This window comes from Carassius gibelio, chromosome B7, assembly GCF_023724105.1.
Source record: "Carassius gibelio isolate Cgi1373 ecotype wild population from Czech Republic chromosome B7, carGib1.2-hapl.c, whole genome shotgun sequence".
Taxonomy (NCBI): Eukaryota; Metazoa; Chordata; class Actinopteri; order Cypriniformes; family Cyprinidae; genus Carassius; species Carassius gibelio.
The window spans coordinates 20,999,729-21,021,849 of record NC_068402.1 but is presented as its reverse complement, the minus strand read 5'-3'; the positions used below and the strand labels follow the sequence as shown (position 1 = coordinate 21,021,849).

The window sequence follows — 22,121 nt, the reverse complement described above, 5'->3', positions numbered from 1 at the left end:
TATATATTTTCTATACAGACAGTTTATGTCCTCTGAAGTGCATCTCGAGTCAGAAAATTAAATGTCAGGATGGATTCATAATCAAGATGCATAAAATATCCCATGTTTTCTGAGCTAAGTTTTTTTTTTTAAATGAAGAAGAGACTGTGCTTGTGGTTGTGGCGTCTTGCAGAGTGAATGACTGACCTTGAGAAAGAGGCAGTTTTTTTCTCATGCTCTCTGTCTCTTTTTATTCGTTTGTTTCCACCTCATGGCCTGTTTGAAGTGAATTGTGCTCCTCACTGATCATATTGGACCACACTGTGCTAATCTCATAGGATATAGCCTGTGGCCTTCTACCAGAATGATGGAGTGACTTTGTCAGCATGACTTCAGAATTCAAGATGAAGTCTTCACAGGAATGTAATTACAGATTTGTCGAACGGTCACTGTCAGGCCATTACCATGGTGTATGCCTGAGTCCAGGCTCAAGGTGTCATCTGCAGAGTTAAAAGCATTTCACGTCTGCCGTCTGAATGTCATTTGGTCAGGGTATCTGTTTCATGGATGAGTGACATGACTTTTCCTGATAATGTCAAAGGCCGTCCTCGTCTCAACTGGAGAAGAGAGGTTAAAGACAACAGAACCTCTGAGAACTTCTCTGTTGAGATGACAGTCCGAAATCAAAATCTTGTGTTCTTTTAACTTTGTTCTTCCAGGTCTCTTTAGAGTCTTTCCATTCCACGCCATTCTGTCGTAAGCCTCTTCATCAAAGTCTCATTCACCTGTCCTGCTCAAGTTTTCATTGTCTGATCTCATCTATAGCATTTTGGACCTTAAGGACAGCCTAGCTTAGCTCATTGACTCCCTCAAGGGAATTAAAGATGGAGTCATGGCTAGTTGGCGAAGTAACAGCTGTACAAATAAGCGGCATTCCACCTTTTGAACCTCAGGAGAAAGATCTAGAAAAAGCCCTGCGGCATCAGCCAAAATACATATGAGATGCACCCTCTAACGTCTTCAGACAGAGGGCGGGCTGAAGGTTTTCTTGGTGCTAGCACTGGTGGCATGATTTGTTTTGTTGAATGTTTGATGTTTCAGCTGTAGCTAAATTTATTGGGGTTACATCATACGGCATCACATTTTTCCTTGATCTTTTGCAATGAAAGAGATCATTGTAGTGTGAAACATTCTGTAGCTTTCATAAATCAAAACTTCCAGCCCAAAATGTCTCACTCTTACATCTTTTGCCTTCACATGTATGGGCACCAAGACATGAAGAGAGAAAGCAATGGTTTTGCTCACTTTGACGGCATGGTGCCTCAAAGGCGGAGGAAGATGCTCGCGGCAGGCGAGCCGATGATAATGGAGATCATTTGGTGTGCAGCATGTCAGCATTGTTTGGAACTAATGAGAGCTCAGAAGTTGTGAATGCATCGTAATTAACTACCAATCAGTACTTTTGCCTCCCCTTCTTTATTATTTAGAGCTGATGTGCTTTTGTTTAACAGAAACACGCTTCTGGCCTCCATTTTGAACATGGGCTATGCAAACATACTGGATATGTATGGATAGCATACTATATTTGTAATACTTAAAAATACTTTGTTTTAAATAGTCTAAAAAAACAGTACACTCAAAAACATTGAAGCCTAACATTTAGGATTTACTTATTGTAATTGCTTAGAAATTTCCCATCTGTTTGGATGGTTTTAAAATGACCTAATAAACTTAATGTGATGCAGGTTTGCGTGGCATAAATTAAACAAGAATGAAATTTAATAGTACTAACAAATTGTGTTAATACACAATAATCAGCATTTGGTTAATCGTGGATTATATGTAAATCATTCTGATGCACTTTATCTTATAAATTATTATTAAATCTGTTTTGAAACTATAATTATTTCAAATAATTTAGACTGCACTTTTTTGAAAATTTAGTAGGTTTTCTGGGTGTTCTCTGCTACAAAATCTGTATTTATTGACAATCTGTATATTGGGAACAGCAGAATGTACAGTATATACTATATAGTGCAGCAATATAGTATATATAGTTTTATACTGTTCCAAAAATAAAATGATGTAATTTCTCTCTACAAAACAAAGTGAACAAAAGGTGTGTCTGTGTTGTAATTTTAAACAGAAGCACTTACAGTGCTTCACGGTGTAAAGAGATCTCTCAGGGTGATTGTCAGCGGCTCTGACTATCAAAAAAGTATATGACTTGTGTGGGTGTGTGAAGGGAGTGGGAAAAAGCACACTAATTTTAACTAAAGCACATTAAATGAATGTTTGCATGATCCTCAACCAAAAACATATTGTTTTCTTTCTTTCTTTTTTATTTGGTTAAACAAAGCAAATCTCAATTGCAAGTGCCCCGTAACCTGATTGAGTGGTAAGTTTGGGATGCTGTAGCTTAAGTCTGATTGGCTAGCAGACATAGAGCAAGCTGTATGATAACTCATGCACACAAACACCAAATTATCACAGCCCTGCTGCTGAGCTTTATGTTGGTTTTGGGGTATAAGGTGCTGGATATGCTTGTATCTCTGTTGGCATGGAAACCGCCACCTCTATCTGTGAAGTAGAGCGGAATTTGGGATTCGGGTCTTGGGTGATGCTGAAATATTTCACCCACATCATAGCCCTGCATGTTTGACAGAGACGGTTCGATGCACTCTGTGACTAAATCCATCATGACTTCCTCTCATCAGTACTGAGTTTGACAGGAAATCCAAGGATTAACCAATTGTGAAAGGTGTAGGCAAATGTGGTAGAAGCTAGAAATCACAATTACACTTAAAAAAAAAAAATCATACTTTCAGTCATGGTAAAAAAAAAAAACAGGAAATGGAAAAATTTGTGCAATTAAATATGACAAAATTACATACCAAGTGGCATTCTAGGTGTATAATAGATGACAACTGAGAATAGCAGTAAGACAGCAATGGAAGTCCATTAGATTGTGCTTCACTCTCTGCCAGAGAATCATGCTGTTGGAGGATATTACGTGTTATCTTCGAGCTATAGCATTTGCCCTCTGACTAGGAACCATCCACGGTAATGGAACAATCTTGGTGGGAAAGAAAGATTGAATGATTGTGTGAAAGTGTGAGGATGTCTTTTAAAGGATGTGACCGTGTATGTGTGAGAGTGTGTAAAAGTGAAGAGGTGGATCCTTCTGCTGACACAGGAATGAAATTTAGTTGTAGAAAAAGAAAGTAAATGGATTTTGGGTAACACTTTAGTACAGGGACCAATTCTCACTTTTATTAACTAGTTGCTATTAGCATGCCTATTATTAACATATTGGCTGTTTATTAGTACTTAATCTGCATGACCATAATCGTACCCAGTACCTAAACTTTAAACGTTAGTTCACCCCAAAATGAAAAATTCTGTTATTAATTACTCTCCCTCATGTGGTTCCAAAACCATAAGACCTTCGTTCATCTTCAGAACACAAATTAAGATATTTTGATGAAATCTGAGAGCCCTCTGACCCTCCATAGACAACTACGCAACTGAAATGTTCCCAGATCCAGAAGCACAGTAAGGACATCGGTAAAACAGTCCATGTGACATCAGTGGCTCAACTTCAGTTTTATGTTTCACCCCGAGCGTAAACAACGCAGGTTACACCAATTACGTTCTTGTGTACTGACCAAAATGGCGGATGTTGTTACTCGGGGGAGAAGAATTGTTAAATAAATTGTTTTTTTTTGCTTCGTAAAATTACGGTTGAACCACTGATATCACATGGACTGTTTTACCGATGTCCTTACAATGTTTCTCGACCTGGGAACATTTCAATTGCTGTATATGGGAGGGTCAGAGAGTTTTCAGATTTCATCAAAAAAAACAAAAAAAAAAACATTTGTGTTCTGAAGATGAACAAAGCTCTTAGGAGTAATTAATAACAGATTTTTCATTTTTGGGTGAACAAACTCTTTAACAATTGCTTTACCAACTAATAATAAGCAGCAAATTGGGAGATTGTTGAGGCAAAACTCGTAATTGTTTTTTTTAATAGCGAGAATTTGACCTTTAAATAAAGTGTGACTGAATTTTGTTGTGGAGTATGTTGTGGGAATAGCCATTTCTCTTTAAGTCAAATTTTCTGACAGATTTTAAATTATGCAGAGCTTTTTATTAGAAAGAAATCCAGCCACCTCAAGTGCAGAATTCATTTATTCACAGTGAACACAAAACATAAAAAGTATGGAGGATTTTCTCTATGACTATGAATGAAGTGAATTTAATGTTCTAAATATGAATAAATGTGTATTATATTTTTATTATACTGTATAAGCTTACATAAAGCATTGGCAAAAAACACAAAATGTGTTTCGTGGTCTTTCTGTATTTGCTTAAAAATTCACTTAGACTGCAGTATGTGATTTAGAAATGAATGTGCGCAGTAATCACAATGATTATCTTAAATAATCATGACCGGTCTACTGGCTCATATAGCAATGTTTTCTAGCCTTTTAACAATATGCACTAAGCATCTTAATAATTATGTAGTTAATCTGGAATGCCTTAAAATGGAGATTTTATACTTTGTTTTATTGGTCAGAAGAAAGCAGTCATTTCAGCCAACCAGCTACTATTGTTGATTCTTTAATCCACTTAAAGTATGTTTACTTTCAAATTAAAACTACCTGATAATTTACTCACACCAATGTCCTTCGAAATGTTTACATATTTTTTCTTCAGTCAAAAAGAAAGAAAAATAAAAGGTTTTTGATGAAAACATTCCAGGACACGCCTGACCTTTTTAACGTGATTACGTATTACGGTGAAGTCATGGATGCACATTACAGAGCAGTTTTTTTTCACTTTTACTTAAAAAAAAAAATCATTTTTTTATACCTGCTGTTTTTATTTATTTATTTATTTATTTTACTTTTGTTTACTTTTCTTTATTTATTTTTTACTATGCATCACAGTTTCTTCAAAAGTATTAAGCAGCAAAACTGTTTACAACATTGGTAATAATAAGAAATGTTTCTTGAGCACCAAATATGTTGTATATTAGAATGATTTCTGAATGATCATGTGACAATGAAGTTCAGCTTTGGCATCACGGGAATAAATTACATTGTATTTAGTATTAAAAGTTGTAATAATATTTCACAAAGTTACTGTTTTACTGTATTTTATATAAAATAATATTTACATATAATAAATGCAGCCTTGTATTTTATATAAAATAATATTTGCATATAATACAGCCTTGGTGAGCATAAGAGGCTATAAAAACATTTATTATAATAGTATTTAATGTTAATAGAATTTTAAACTTCTTTTACCACTTCCTAAACCATCCAGATTACAATGTATCTGGTCTCTGAATAATTCCTCTAGAAGTAACAAATGGTAATGTGGTGTGTTATTAAAGTCTGTCTTCAAAAGCCTCTACCTGCATAGAATATCATGGTGGAATCTACTTGAGTGCATCTGTCCTAATAAAAGAAGAAAGGCACTTGTCTGTGACCTTACTTCATGTAGTGGTGCTGGATTTGTTTTTATTTTTGGTGTGCTTATCAGTTTCATAACTTACAAACCAGTATAATGTTGTGTGAACACAGTCTCAGAGGAACGGAGTAGAATTTATTGATCTCTCTTTCTCGGTCGCTCTATCACTCATTTCCTCATTTCTTTTTACTCTCCTCTTGTTGTCACTCATCTGCCGCTGAACATGTTCACTGTGCTGTCTCTTCTTCCTTCCTTTTGCTCTGAATAAGAGGGTGCTGGAAAAGAGGGCAGCAGCAGTTGAAGGAGTTTTGGAGACAGATGCTCTTGCATCTCTCCTCGCCTGTCTCTTCTTCCCGGAGAGCACGTCTCTGCGTGTGTTTCTGCTGTTACCCATAATGCCCCGGGAAAGGCAGTTAGAAAGTAGAGTGATTCTTTAACATGTCTCCACTGAAAGAGAGCGGGCCACTGCTGTGCTTCATACTGTGTTCTCGTTTAAATGCTGTCATTAGATATAATGGAAAACTGTTCTTCCTCCAAAAATCTCCCCTCCAACTGCACGAGCCCTGCTGGAACTCACAGTATCTCAGATTCGCATTGTACGTTAGCTAGTTTATATGTGTTACAACAGCAGGTCCTCTTGTAAATCTTGTGCTGCCTTTTTTCTTCTTTTTTTTATTTTTATTTTATGAACGTTTGAAATCTTATGTAATCTCTTTTAGGGATGCTATTGTCGTTACTCCTCTTGCCATGCTGTTCCACACGTGATGGTGGAAGATAAATGAGAGCTGTCTCATTTTCGTTCCAGCGACATGACGCTGGCTTTGTGTGTACCGGAAAATGGAGGCACAGTGATTTTAACTCCACATTGTTTTGTAGCTTGTAAGACAAGCATTATATATCCTGAACAATAACACTGTTTCTTTATGCAGAGTGGATTTTTGTGCCATGGTTCATCTTCAAAATTGGCTCTTTTTTTCTTGGTGGTCAGTGGTAACATTAACCAGCTTTTCTTTTTTTTCTTTTTTTGCATAAATCTTTATATTTATTGCATATATTTCTTTAATCAGCTTTGAGTGATTTAAATGCTCTTTAGCTCTTTAACTTTACTGCTTAATACAGTGCATACAAGAATAAAGTTTAATTTAAGCCAATACTAATAAAATACAATAAATTATGGACTATATTTTTCATTATTTTTTTGTTTTGATAAACATGACACAATAAAACATTAAGATTCCAATAAATACATTTTTGTGCTTTATAAAAGCATGTGTTTGTGAGCACTAAAGGTGTCAAAGTTAAATATGAAACGCGCGACTGATGTCATCGGTGAAATGGGCCAATCATGAAACGGCTGTGTTGTCATCGGAGAGAAAGGTACCTCTCAAAACTGATTTTAGACAGGCATGAGGTAGTATAATGATCTAATGATCTAAAACAAAATAATAGTTTGGTGATAACTATGGTATGTGAAAATTTAATTAGTCATTTTTTGCGGCAAAAAATAAAGAAATACTTTTTAAAGTAAAAAAAAAGGGTGCTCCGATCGGGATTTTTGGAGAATATAACAATCACAGAAAGCACTCTCTGTGATTCAATAACCAATACTGATTTATTTATTTATTTATTGAAGATTTCTTTTTGAAATGTCAAATTATTCAGTGTGATGCTCAGGATTTTTAAATTCATTTCAGATTCATTTTTAAAATCATTTTTTAAATTGGGAATTCCCCTCTTAGGTGACTCTTGTGAGGGGATTTGTTTTTATTTGAGGGGTAGAGGGGGCTATTTATTTATTTATTTATTTATTTATTTATTTATTTTGAATATTTAAAGTCATTGAAAATTTGTAAAATATACATAAAAATGTATTTAACCTAAATGTTTAAAGTTACACGGCAATTTTTTTTTTTTTTTTTTTTTTTCAATTTTTTACAATGGGACAATTGTTGCACAATAGCTTACACACGGTACAATCCTGATTTCGTGAGCTGTATGTGTCTTAAGCTATCTATTTCCCAATGGTCACTTGGATGGTCAATGGATGCAAAAAAGAAGTCATCCGCATGCAGGCCAGCTTTTATGACCGCATGGACGGACCTTGTAAAACAGCACAAGCAAGAGGTGAATCTTACGCACGCTTAACACTGGCGAGAAATAAAAAGAAATGCAAAAGATAAACTTTAGTGGTGATGCGACACTGCCTCGATTGTGGAAGGGACAATTTCTTTGCTAACTGTGCAGCTCGCTTCTAGTGCAGACGCGATATGGTGATTTGAAGCCATTCGAGCACTTTGAGAAAGAATGTGAGAGAACGTGCAGTGATTCACTCACACTGTGAAATTACATTTCACAGAAATTCTTCAAATTACTTTGTAACTTAATTAATAAATAAATATAAATTGTTCCCCACCTAAAGCATTATAAATATTTTATCCATGCCGGACGTCTCATGGCAGGCACGTTGTCAGCTTGAGATTGGCTTGTGAGATAAGCCTTTATGAGATCGGCGAGGTAATTTCCCTCGAGGTGATTTTGAGTGGCTTAATACCACATTATTTGGTATTATCACCGTACATACATACCTGTGTGTGTGTGTGTGTGTGTGTGTGTGTGTTCATATATACACACACAGGGTCCATACAGGATGCTTAAAGTGCTTGAAGTACTTGCATTTTTAAAGGGCTGTATGTATGAAATGAGTTTATTTTTTTTTTCATCAATAAAACAATCTTTTTACGCAAAATTAACAGTGCAGTGCATCTCACATAAATAAACAGCCGTTTCGCTTGGCTTTTAGCAGTACACGAAATCTTGCAATATTAATCCTTAAAGTGAAAATTGGATCGTGATATCAGTATTAAAGTTGAGTTTGGGATTAAGCCTTTGATAGTGCTTGCATTATATTGCTCTGTCATTTGGGTTTAATTTGGGAGCGTGTATAAAGTCATGGACCATGTCAGCATTTCAGCAGCTCGGGTCCACAAACTCTTCCTCTGCTGTGAATTTAGGTTGCTTAATGTTCATCTGGGAATACAGTGCATCATGTATAAACATGCCAATAGAGGAGAATACATCGATATTTGTAAATATGCGATTTGTTGTACATCACGATTTCAAAATAAAAGTTCAAACCCTTGCTCCGAGTTAATTTGTGGCCAGATATTAAAATAACATGTATTTAAACCTCCCTGAGTCATGCTGTAAAGTTCCATGCTGATAATGAACGTGAATTTGCTACTTGTGAATTACTATTTGTGAATTTGTTGAGACGTGTTGCATTTGGTCTCATACTCTATCGCATACGTTGTCAGTGTCGTTGCGCTTGCTTAGACCTTTGTGATAGACAGTAAAGTGCGTTCAAGTGCTAGCAAAAAACAGTGTAAAGAAATACTCTTTGACAGAAGCAGTTAAATCTGCAGGAGTTAAAAAGCAGATCATAAGTGTATTTATTTCTTGTCTCATTAGTGTTTAGCGCAGTTGTTGTTGCTAGGAAACACTTGATTAGCATGCATTGTCAGTTTTGTGCGCTTGCTTAGACCTTTGCTGTGATAAACACTAAAGTGTGTTCAGTTTAATTCAATTTACATTTTGTCTGACGAGTATAAAAAAGGTTAGTATACCGTGACAGATGGTGTACGCTCTTCTGTATCAGCCGCACCACAAGGATATGTATTTTTACGTGTATTTACACTTTGGTTTGAAAGCAAACAATGCATTAGCACAGCGCGGCTGACACAGAAGAGCATACGTCATCTGCGTACTGCTCAGGATTGCCAAAATGGCGCTACTCTGATTTTGGGAGACACAGAGAAGAGAAATTGTTGAATAAAGTCGTTATTTTTGTTTTCTTTGTGTACAAGAAGTATTCTTGTTGCTTCATAACGTTAAGTTTGAACCACTGATGGCAGATGGAGTATTCTGACGATGCTTTTCATACTTTCCTGGACCTTTACACTGTTATTTATTCGGCAATCTATTGGGAAAGACTCAAGCCTCCCTGTTTTTATCCAAAATATCTTAAATTGTGTTCCAAAGACGAACAAAGCTTTCATGGGTTTGGAACGACATGGGGTAATTGATTAATGACAAAATTTTCAAGGCTTGTTAAGTGCAAATCTACAGAGCCTCTTCTAACTTGTTTAATATTCAGTCCACATGCATGAAGTGTAAAACAAGAAGGGCGTAACCTTACGAAAAAAAGAAACACACAAAAATTGCAGTTACTGCAGTTCTTGCATTCCTCTTCAATTTGCCCTTCAATAGTGTGGTGTTGTGATATTGCGGTTATCGCACAGCCCTAATAGAGTCCGGCGATCAAACTTCCTAAAGCGATTATTGGCCAATAGCAGTAGATTTGCTGATCAATCAGAGCGCCCTTAGTGGAAAAAAAAATTATTCAAACACATATATGTACACAAACATACAAATACACAAACTGACCACTAGTCAAGATGTCAACTTTGAGACACCTTTTTATATTTTGCCTCTACCGTCACTGAAACAAACACACAGGATATTGGGATATCATAGGCAGCTAAGAATACTGTGTTGCCATCAACAGAAGAATGTATCTCAGAAGATAGGATGTGACACAATCATAGGATTCGAACGTGCCTTGTTACATCTGTATGCTGCCTACAGAGCTTTTCAGCTTTCGTGGGCAGCCACTATTCTCACTATCCTTCCTTCATGACACATAATCTGAAGGTGCTCCTCAATTATTTAAATGTGACAGTTCTTTCAAATATTTATGCCTTAATGGAGGTATTGTGCCAGCTGGAAAATAACAAATAATATGCACATGATGCCATATAAGTTCCCACAGCATGCTGGGAAAGTAAGATCGCATAGCAACAGAGAGGCCTGCGTGCTGTTAGAGAAGGAACGGAGAGCATGAAATGAATCAGGATGCTAATCAAGACATATTTTAGTACATTACTGCAACATGTATAATCAAATTAATTTGATTAATTGTATTAGAGACACATTATTCTCTGTCACTCCCTGTTATGTTCTCCAGTGCTTCTGATTAGAAAATTTAATTGGACGTTTGTGTCTGAAAGGATTGTTGATTTCTGCTGATTCTGTGCAGATTGCCCGCTACGATGGAGGCATGTAAACACAACATGCATGTTCAACGGCTAATTGGTCATTTCTTTAAAATGACCAAGGTGCTCGCTGTGCTTTCCAGAGCTTTCCAACCCACCCGTGACTGCTTCATCATTATTGCTTTTTCAGGGAGCTAAGCTAAATTAACTCTTAAAAACTGCCAATGGATGTTTAATTTAGGTTAATTTAATTAAATATTCAAGACCACAAATACATACTGTAGAAACACTTATTTCATTGTCATAGTTCTGAAAATCAAGCTCAGTATTTTGTGATTTGAAAATATCTCCGTATCGAAAGGTACTCCCATTGCATCATCATTTCGTTTAACCACTGCTTGGGGAAACTCCTGTTTACTCCATTACTAAAGCCTGATTGGTTAACTGTCATGTAACAGCACAAACCAATGGTGCTAGAGCCCGCCAAAAGGGGCAGAGCCGAGCACTATATAAGTTGGCTCGGAGCACCATCTCATCAGAATCTTCTCTGAGACCATCTCTTAGCTGACTCCGCAATCAAGAAGCCGAAGTGGGAAGAAGCTCAGTCTGCACCTCGCCACTGTAGAATAAATTGTACATAACTGTAGCAGCGGAAGAATCAAGAAGCCTTCCACTGTGGCTATCCAGCTGCTGAGAAAAATTCCTGAACAATTTCTCTGTGACGTTGTTGCCATTCTTGCAGGGAATCCCTGCATGATGTAGAAGCGCAGTGAATGTGTCACCTGTCTGGGCAGCGGCCATGCAGAGACTATGCGCTCATTGAGACGGATCAAAAAAAAAAAAAAGTATTTCTTTATGATACAAGTCCAGGGGTATTCAATTAAAGTTCCAAGAGGTGCAGCATCTATATTTTCTTCCAAGCAAAAGTCCAGTAAAAAATTAAAAATGAAAAAAATCTATACAATTTTAATATCTATCTATCTATCTATCTATCTATCTATCTATCTATCGGTTTTAGAGTCATGTTTCGGTACAGTTCGGTATGTGCTATGGACACAACCAGTTCTGTCACTGAAGAACTGAAACATAAACAAAGGAATTATGATCCATATTACAACGTTATTGCTTCATTGGACTACACATGCTCCATGAGATGTCGTTCATTGGACCCTTACCTTTCTAACTAAACCAGGATTCAAAAGCTGTGAATGTATTTATGACTCATTATTATGACAAATCTGGTATGTACAGCATTTTCATCCTTCATGTTTTAATGTGTACTGCTTACACAAATGTAGCAAATACAGTCTTTATACATTGGGGTGCAGGCTAACAGGTTAAATGCAGAGCACAAATTCTGAGTATGGGTCACCATACTTGGCTGTATGTCACGTCACTTTCACTTTTACTAAAAGGAAGTAGCTTTACTTTTCTGTAGGTTTTCAATGGCTCTCTTCATACCAATGGCATTACTTTAGCAGTCAAAAGCTGCGTGTTTATTGCATGGACGGAGCAGAAATGTAAGAGTCTAAATTATACGCACAGTTCTATTAAATGATAAATGTTTTTTAACAATGCTGATTAGCATTAACAACGACCTTGAAATAAGAACGCAAGGTTTATCTGATAATCAAATGCATGAAAGTAGCATTCATTGCTTTAGCAAACAGACATCGGGCGCATTTTCTCTCAGAATCATCATTCACTGATGGAGAGGACAAGTTAAATAGCTACTATAGCAATTTATTCTGTGAAAATGAGATAAAGAAGTTTTCACACTGAAAGAGAAGTGATCTCGCTCTCATAGACGTGCCAGGCTTTAACTGCAGCTAAACTGAATAAAAGCAGAATGAACTGATGAAACATTAAGAAAAAAAAAACACAATACATACAATTTATGATTGACGCAGTGCTAATTGACATATAATTTATTAGTTATTTATTACAGAAACTATAACGTTTATTTTCTAACTTAATATATGCAGAAAATTAAAATAATAGCTAATTAAATACTAGAGGATATAACGCTTAAAGATTTTTACCATAAACGACCCTGAGCATTTTTAATGTGATCCACTGAGCTGTTTTGATGCTCTGCTCACTTAAAATGGTGCTGCTGTTAAGACTTGTGGTCTGGATGGATGCCAGGGTGCAGATGCGGTCCCCCTTTTGAATATTAAGTTATATAAGTATTTACAATCAAAGACTCAAGTTGCTTTTAAAATATTCACGGGTCCTTTTCCTTGAATTGAGTCAAGTCTGGAGTCTCTGTTTCTGACACCCAAATGCCGAGTGACTTTCTGGGAACAGTTAAAGACTCTGTGAAAATTCAAGCTTGGATTACACCGGAATCCTCCCTGAACATTCAGTGAGTAGCAACGTCATTTAATCTAGGGTCTTCACGTCACAGTGGGATTCTCTGGTCCAGCACCTGTCTGTATGTCTTGCCTCCGATCTCCCTGCTACCCCAGGTTATCTGGCGAGTCATGGACACAAAGTGCTCTCTCTTACTTGTGGCTCCTCTCTGGAGGAAACAAATCTGGTTTCTGGAGCTGATCCAGCTGCTATCTGCAGCACCAAGCTCAATACCTTCTCTCGCTGGCGCAGGACAAGATTTGACTTCCCCAGCTGGAACTGTGGAGCCTTCATGTCATGTCACTAGATGGGAGTCTAAACAACTCCCAGCAAAAGTCACTAATACCATTTTAGAGGCTAAAGCTCTGTCTACAAGGTGCCTCTAGTAGTGCCCTCAAGTAGTCAGTCTTCAGTGACTGGTGTTCAGAATGGAACCAGGATTTGGTGTCATATGAGGTCTCCCTCATGCTAACCTTTTTGCAGGAGTTTCTAGATAAAGGGGTGCACCCCTTCCACACTCAAAGTCTATGTGACAACCATTTGGTCATTAAGTTTCTTATAGGCGCTCAGTGATTACACCTTCATCGCCCTGGATGGTGCCAGTATAAAACTTGTCTATAGTCCTGAAAGCTCTCAAGGACTCCCCTTTTGAGATGCTTCAAACAGCCGGCTTAAGGGTCATGACACAAAACATCCCTGCTTTTGCCCATAGCTTCAGTCAAGTTGTGGACTTGCAAGCCCTGTCTGTCAGTACATCCTGTCTTGAGTTTGGACGCAATGACTGTAAAGTCATTCTTCAACCACACCGTGGTTATGTACCAAAGGTTTTCTCAACTCCGTTTAGAGCCAATGTCATTTCCCTTTTAGCCCTCCTTGGAACTTATGGCGAACAAGGTCCCATGCGTCTCGTCCAGTAGAATCTCTGTTGGGGAGATTTGTGCAGTTGTCGCCGTCTACCTTTATTAGATTCTTCAATTTGGCGACAACGCAACGGGAAGTAACTTCTGATATGGAACATTTTGGTTACTCATGTAACCTCAGTTGCTTGCAATGCTATAGCTGCATGCAAATCGATGGTCGTTTCAGTCATATGATTCCGATGAGATGGTACTCCAAGCCGACTTTTATAGCGGTCATTTCGACCCCTTCTGGCTGGCTCGAGCACCATTGTTTCGTGCAGCTACACAAACGTTAACCAATCAGGCTTCAGTAATAGAGTGAACGGGAGTTTTCCCCAAGCAGTCGTCAAACAACAGTCCTTATCTCAGGGAACCGATACTACGCAAATAACCGGAGCATTTTCTTCCTACTCGGATAGCCTCAAGCAAAACTCTTGAACATCTTTCAAAGATTTGATGCTATATAGACTTTCCAAACTGAATCCAGCAAATAGATCTTCCTTCAAGGTATCAGCATTAGCATAGTGTTTGGTAATATAGTCATTTTACAAATCGTCATACTGCCAACCTGTGAGATCGCCGTTACACAATATTATTGTGCATGCGTGAGTGTGTGGGTGGGTGGATGAGTTCAAGCGAGAGGCTCTCGTGTGTGTGTGTGTGTGTGTGTGTGCGTGAGAGAGAGCCTATGAAAGCACCATTAATCAAAATAATATACTTTCAAACATACTGATAAACTAACATGTTAAATATAAAATATTTAAAAGGGCTATTTCATATATATTCAGAAACAACAGGCATACATTGCTATAAGGACAGCATGTCCTGTGACAAGTTTGCCTAAGTCTAAAAGGACTGCAATCAATGGTGAAAATAAAAAGTAGATTTATTTTAAAGACCAGCAGTTGAAAATGAACGAGGGTGACTAACCGCACACTGATCCGCTCAAGATATTTTTTATTTTATAAATTGCATGGTGCAAAAAGTGCAAAGTGAAGGTGAATTAAAAAAACAGACGGACACGATCAAACAAGGAAATATTTCAGCATATTTTTATCTTCAGACCAACAGTTTAACATCAAATATTTTACATAAACAAACATGTTAAATTTAAAAGTATGTAAAAAGGGTAAGTTCATATATTTGGAGTAAAGTTAAATTTAACAGATACATCAGTCATACAGAATTTCGGACTGTGCACCCCATGATGAGCCCAACGCGCTGCCACAAAAATAAGAATCAAATGCATTCTAACATAACTGTGGTATTAAACACAGTTAAGTGAGGGCTTAGTTAAAATATTGCACATGTATAGGCCATTCAGATTATTTGTTAAAATGCAAGGAAATACCTTCTATCGGCAGAGATTTACATCTGTGTTTGTTGTTGGAGACTCTGCTACAGGCTCTAATCCTCATTTGCACGAGTATGAAATTAGGTGCTACAGTGAGATAGCGGGGCAATTTTGATAATAATAGCCAAATTATAATAGGCAGCCTAATAATAATAATTAATTTAATACATTAATAGGAGAATGAGCCTAATATCGTCTTGACTATCAACAAAGACATCCTCTATCATCTATATCTCTGACTGTTGTTGATACACAATACTATTGGTTATCGGCACAACCCTGAAGTAGCAGCTTGCTGCCTTGTAAACAAAACTTTTTCCGTGTGGACTGGCAGAGCAGCCAATCAGTCAGATTGGAGCTGTTTTGAACAGCTCTTGCAGTTCTTGAAACATACATCAGAGTGGGGTCCATGGCCGTGCAACATAAGGCCTTCTTACTTGCTAACTTTTCCACAAGAAAGCAATTTAAATCAGTTTAAACTGGCATTGAGAATCAAACGTGTCTGTTATGTGTTAGAAAAAAAAAGCCTTTATTTGAAATATTAATAGCCTTAGTGAAAAAGCTTTCTAAAAGGTTTATTGAGATGGTCTGTCTCAACCTTTGCAGTGCACAAATTCAATATGTCTAGCTCTGTCATTATTAATACATAAAGGTGCTCTTAAGTTTATAGAATATATATATATTTTTGTTATTCTTTAAATTACTTGTATAAAAATCCTTCGAATTTTTTAGATGACACTCCTCTTAAGTTCACCCACTGCAGACAGTTTAGTTAAATAAAAATTTTTACATCTCACCAAAATAATTTAAATTGATTTGATGTTAGTGATTAAACGAAAATGTTAAAACAACTGATAATAAAAACCCATTGTGTCTGAATAAACTTGTCCAATCAGTTCAAGATTTGCTGCTGTTTATTTTGGCACCAAAACCACATGGTAAAAATTGTACGGTAATTTAAAAATGACATTTTGGAAGAGGACCTGTTTTCAGGGTCATGTTAACATTTCACTTGTCAAACTGCTGAGTGTGTTAAAAGCTCTATCCTTTGTAATAGTCACTTAGAATGAAAGTTGCTATTTTTACACATCAGCAGAACATATTTTAAGTGAACCAGCTGTCTAAAGGGGCTGGTGTATGACAATGTACGTTGAGAACTGTGCTTGTGTCACGTGCGTGTGTGCGTGTGCGCGCGCACATATGTGAGGCCCCAGACCTGAGTGTAATCAGCCGACTGTACCAGTGGCACTGCTCTAAGTCTGATTAATGAAGCTGTTTATTCCGCACCTCATCAGCCACTGCCAGCGAGCTCTCCACTCCCACAGGGAACAACACTTCACCAAGAAAGAGAGAGAGAAAAGTGGGATAAGAGATGGAATGTGTGAGACCTGGAGGAGTGCGATAGGGAGAGGAAAATGATTTTTTTGAGAGGACGGGAAAAGGACAAAATGAGAGGCAGAGGACAAAGGCTTACAGCCAAACCACAAGCTCTTGAGTTCAGTATCTGCTCTTTATTTCTACTCAAAGGTCAGCACAAGCACAGATGCCCTAATCGCCTTAAACATCTGTCCTGGCCCACCTCATGACACTGGCTTTAAAACTCACCCACAGGCTCACCATTTTTTTTCCCTTAAAGGGATAGGTCACACTAAAATTAAAACCCCATCATCATTTACTCATGCTCACGTCATTCCAAACCTGCTTTCTTGACGTCATGACTTTCTTCTGCAGAACAAAAAGATGTTTGCAAACAACCACTGACTTCCAGTTGTATATAAAAAAAGAAGGATTTCCCAGAATTTGTTATTTTGTGTTCTGCAGAAAAAGGAAAGTCATACAGGTTTTGAATGACATGAGGGCAAGTAAACGCCGAGGACAGTTTTCATTTTTGAACAATCCCTTTTAAGGGGACACATTCTGCTTCTTTCCAGCAATTTTTTTTTTTTTTTTAATCTGTGCTCCTCCCTATAAATCAGATTAATCCTTTATATGACCTGTAAAATGAAAAAGGCTGCTTTTGCAACAAAATGTTTGAGACATGAAAATACCCTCTGTTGTGATTGGCCAAAGTCCCTGCAAAGGCATGCAAGAATAACTACTCTCTACTTGAATGGGGAGATTTTCAAATCACGAAATCCAAATCACTGTTGTGTTTATATTCCCCCGTCATTGTAGCCAGTCTGCACAGAATAAGCAGACTCAGCTGTCTTTTTAGACACATACATCTAAATAAATTGGTTAATTAGAAACGCTAAAACCACATATAAATAAAATATTTTAAATCTGCAACAAAATATGGCATGACCTGTCCCCTAAATGTTACTTAAGCCTATTTCAGGTTGCTAAGCCAATGTGCATGTGCAGTACCAAGCACACATTTCGCAATACTGATCGTTTCTATAAGTACCAGATCTTCTATCAGCAGCTGCAGTGATGTGATGATTTTCCCAACTGTGCCTTGCAGTTTCTCCCATTCATAGTAATATGGATGAACTGTCATCATCTGTCATGCAGCCCTGCCCACACTGAAAAATCATTGTTTAAAAATCCATTAAAGATTAAAATTGTTGACCCTGGACCACCAAACCAGTCTTAAGTCGTTGGGGTACACCTTTAAGCAATAGCAAAAAAAAAAAAACAACAACGTATGGATCAAAATTATCAGTTTTTCTTTAATGCCAAAGTCATTAGAATATTGAGTAAAGATCATGTTCCATAAAGATTTGTTGTACATTTCCTACTGTAATTATATAAAACCTTAATTTTTGATTAGTAATATGCATTGCTAAGAACTTCATTTTGACAAATTCAAAGGCAATTTTCTCAATATTTTTTATTTTATTTTATTTTTTTTAACCCTCAGATTCCAGATTTTCAGATAGTTGTATCTCGGCCCAACATTGTCCATTCCTAACAAACCATACATCAATGGAAATCTTATTTATTTAGCTTTCAGATGATGTATAAATCTTAATTTAGAAAAATTGCCACTTAAGACTGGTTTTATGGTCCAGGGACACATATGTTCTTTTTGGCTGGAATATTGTACTTCCCAGCAATTTGATTTCTGTGTGAACAGACCAGTTTTAGAGTACTTGCATAAAGCATTGACCTGTTATCTTAAAAGAGTAAATAAAAGGTTTTCTATGATATAACTGTGTCTTATTCTTGTATTTTCTCACCCTCGCACACCTGAAGCATTGACTTCTGTGTATAAAAGTCTCACAAATATAACACAGGGTTGTTACATGCCTCTTGCTCCATCTCCATAACAACGTCCAGGCCTCTAAAATGAAGCCATCATCACACAAAAGGAAAGAAGAACATTGACAGCAAGAGAAAATTACACCACTCGTCTGTGCCAATCAGTGTAATAACTCCATATCGGACTCTGTCAGGAGAATCATGCTTGATAATACATGTGGTGTGTTCTGGTTATTGAGAGAAAGATGCACAACAGACAAAATCATGCAAGTTGTAATGGTGATGTTGGGAACAATGTCGATGTATTGAACATCTGAAATTGTCGGCTTTTCGTAGACTCTAACAGGAGGTGGCACACAGTTTATATTGAGCTCCGGTTCAGTTTCACAGCTGGGCTTGTGTTTAATATGTCAATACACTGAGCTCATGGGTCACGGTTTCACACGTGTATTCGATCCCCTTGGTTCAACTGTGCTTTTGTCGGTATCCTTCCACCCAAGGTCTATTGTTATAATCTCCTTGCTGCTTCCTTCCTCACTTCCAAGCTTGTTTGATTAAGGTTCGGCAAAGTCTCTTACTGTGCAATACTGTGTGGCAGGACTGAACAAGGAGCCACTGCTGCCAGCAAGGTGGCGCTGGTCCATTTCTCTTTCTGTCACAGGGATCTATACTTCCACCTGTTGATGATGGCTCTCAAACTCATTGCAGTACTAGCTTACTTGAATTAGAATCACTCTGGCAAAGAAAGGAGGTCTGGTCATTTTGTGAAATAACTAATGATCTCTCTCTCTTTATCTCTCACAGATTTGTTCCTCACCACCAAAGATGGATTTGAGACCTGGATCAATAAGGTAGATAAGAGCATTACTTCCTGCCCTTTAATCCTTAACACCAGTGTATTATCATTGAGGAGGCAATTCCAACTGCTTACAGACATTTATTTGCATGAGCTGTCAGTGTTGAATTAGCGAAGATTCGTTAAAGAGTTATGCAAATCAGGAAAAGCTGGGAAACAAATGAGCAGCTTGCATGGCGATCGCAAATCTTGCGGATCGGATCTAAGTGCTACCTTATGGAGGATGCTGCACTTGGACTTTCTCTATTTGGCACACTTTACCAAGACTGTAGAATGCGCTCCATCACAGCAATCCTGACACCTGAATCGGCTCTTTTAAACACTAAAATTGTGCTCGACTATATAGCATTGTCTCGATATGCACCTAGTGTGCCTTTCCATCATTCGATTAATAATTTTAGTGATCAATATAAAAGGAACACAAGCATTTCCTTTTTTTTTTTTTTTTTGTAATTCTGTGTTGGTAGCATGACATTTAAAAACATTAAAACGAAGCACTTTTGTGAACAACATTTTAACATTAAAAAGAATGAAAAATAATTTAATTTAAATTCAACACAATGCGGGTGGTTAGTTTACACAACACTGCATTTGCATTGAAATGCATATTAATTCTTAATATCAGTGTTGAAACAGTTGTGCCGCTTACATTTTTTTGTGGAAATTGCGAGAATATTTTCAGGATTCCTTGATGAATACAAAGATCAAGTGGACATTTTTTAATAGAATCTTTTATAACTTTTATTGTTATTTTTGATTGATTTTAAAGAATATGTCTAATGCTTTTTCATGCATTTTGATATATTTATACTGCTAAAGAGTTGGATTCTCATGCTAAACATGACCAAAGTATTAAAAAAACGAGTTGATTGTATGACAGACTATTTCTGTGCCAAACTCCTTCAGGGTTCGTTTAAGTTTTGGAAAGTGTTTTTTGAGTATGGCCCTCTATGACATCATGAAGGGTCATAAAATGCTGCAATGCTACTCTATAGGTACTCAAGATTAACACGAGATTGACAGATTATGTTTCATGTCTCCGTTAATGTATCCTTGCTGAATTAAAGTATTATTTTCTTTCCAAAATATTTTTTACTGCCCCGGAACTGTTGATCAGTAGTGTATGTAATAGAATAAGAATGAAACAGTATCAGGAGATGAAGGATATGTACCCTCTCATATCTGTGGTCTTCCTAACTTGTAGGTCACAGCTCCAGCCTACAGTTAGAGTTGTTTTAGAGGGGACATATGATACTTTTTTTTAAGATCATTATTTTGTGTTTTTGGTGTTACAGAATGTTTTGACATGCTTTAATATTAAAAAAAAAACATTATTTTTCAAATACTGTACATTATTGTAGGTCCTCTATGCCCCGCCTCTCTCAAAAGCATCATTTTCTATGAAGTCACTCCTTCCAACAAGTGCAATCTGCTCTGATTGGCCAAATGAACCAGTGCATTTTGATGGGCTGAACACTGCAAGCACTCATCAGAAATGTAATGCCCCTTTCCATAATCGCGAGCTTCATCTTTCAAAGTAAATGTAAAGACCATTAATAATGTCCATAATTCTACCCATCAGTTCAAGTCAAAAGAGTCATACGTGTGACAGACACAGTGATGAAGCTTGTTTGTGTTTGCATTACACAAGCCATGGATGGTTAAGACAGCTGACTCCACATGTGACCATCTCTCTCTCTTTCTCTCTCACACACACATGCGCACACACACAATGTGCAAAACTATGCATTTGAACATTTAATAGCAAATACTTAAATTAATAACAAAACATACCTTCCAGTAGCTGATTCAGAAGCGCCAGATAGTCATAGCAAAGTCATAAGTACTTCCTGTCCTAGGTTCACAAACGGCCATCCATAAAATGTGTTGCTGTTCTGTTGTAAGTAATCTTAAAGATTCCTAAAAATGCATCTACTTTTGAAAGGCCAAATAAAGTGCTTTTGCTTTTCGTTGCTTAGAAAAACACAGCATCTCCCTGATATGGCTGTTTCAACACTAACTGTGGTAAATAAAGATTAGCCTTTTAAATACCAAACCCTGCTACTTTGCTTTGCTTCATAGACAAAGTCTGGAAGGGCATAAGTGACAAGTGTTTACTTTCTAGTTGGGTGGGGGTCGGCGCTTGTCTAAAGTTTAAAATCACTGGTTACCCGGGAGCCAATCACATAATGTTTGGTTATGACGTGTGTTATTCGCTGGCTGAGCTGCCTCGAACTTCCACTGTAAACACAGGTATGCTATGAAAACAAAACCATCAAGCGAAATACTGGAGTTAACATGGCTATTCACAATCACAATTATCGCCGTGCCAGACTTTGGCCTCCCCAGTTTCTCGCTAACGATCGGTAACAGTTGATAAATTAAACTTTCCCCAAAACCTGTCGGGGAGTAGGGCCACAACATCACCTCCATTTAAATGTGAAACAAAACTCTTAATGTTCGGGCTTCAGTTGGCAAATGCCGGGAATATTCTCCACAACAGAGCGAATAGCATCCCGTGTCTCCATGTCTGCTGTCGTTTTCGATTTCCCTAACCTATACTATAATCTTGAATTCGGCACTTAGCATCTACCGCCCCCTGTTCATTGATTGGATGGCTGGTTTGGAGCCGGAGGAAATCTGGGAGATGGTTTGCTATCTCAGGCTGAGTACAGAAGCGAAATGAAATTGAGTGGAATTACGAAGTATGACGTAGTCAGGCTAACTGAACTGATTAATGTGAATTTTTTCATTAGTCTTCTCCATTAGATGTCACCCTCTTATTTACCGCGATGTTACAACAGAAAGCCTGTCTCTCATTCAGTGCTAATCATGGCGGAGAGACTGTTTACAAGAACCAAGAACAAAGCATGATTTGCAATGCTCAGGTAAAATTATATAGTAACAATACAAATTTGTGGATGCATTTGACTTCACGC

General features: G+C 37.3%; 1 protein-coding gene across 2 annotated transcripts in view; it reads left to right on the top strand.

Moving 5' to 3' along the window:
* LOC127961860 (T-cell immunomodulatory protein-like) overlaps nt 1-22,121 on the top strand; it is a 129,565-nt gene that overhangs the window by 9,927 nt on the left and 97,517 nt on the right. For both annotated transcript variants that reach the window (XM_052561133.1, XM_052561134.1), the window contains exon 7: nt 19,131-19,177. In XM_052561133.1, coding sequence (XP_052417093.1) covers nt 19,131-19,177 — 47 coding nt within the window. The remainder of the gene's footprint in view (nt 1-19,130; nt 19,178-22,121) is intronic.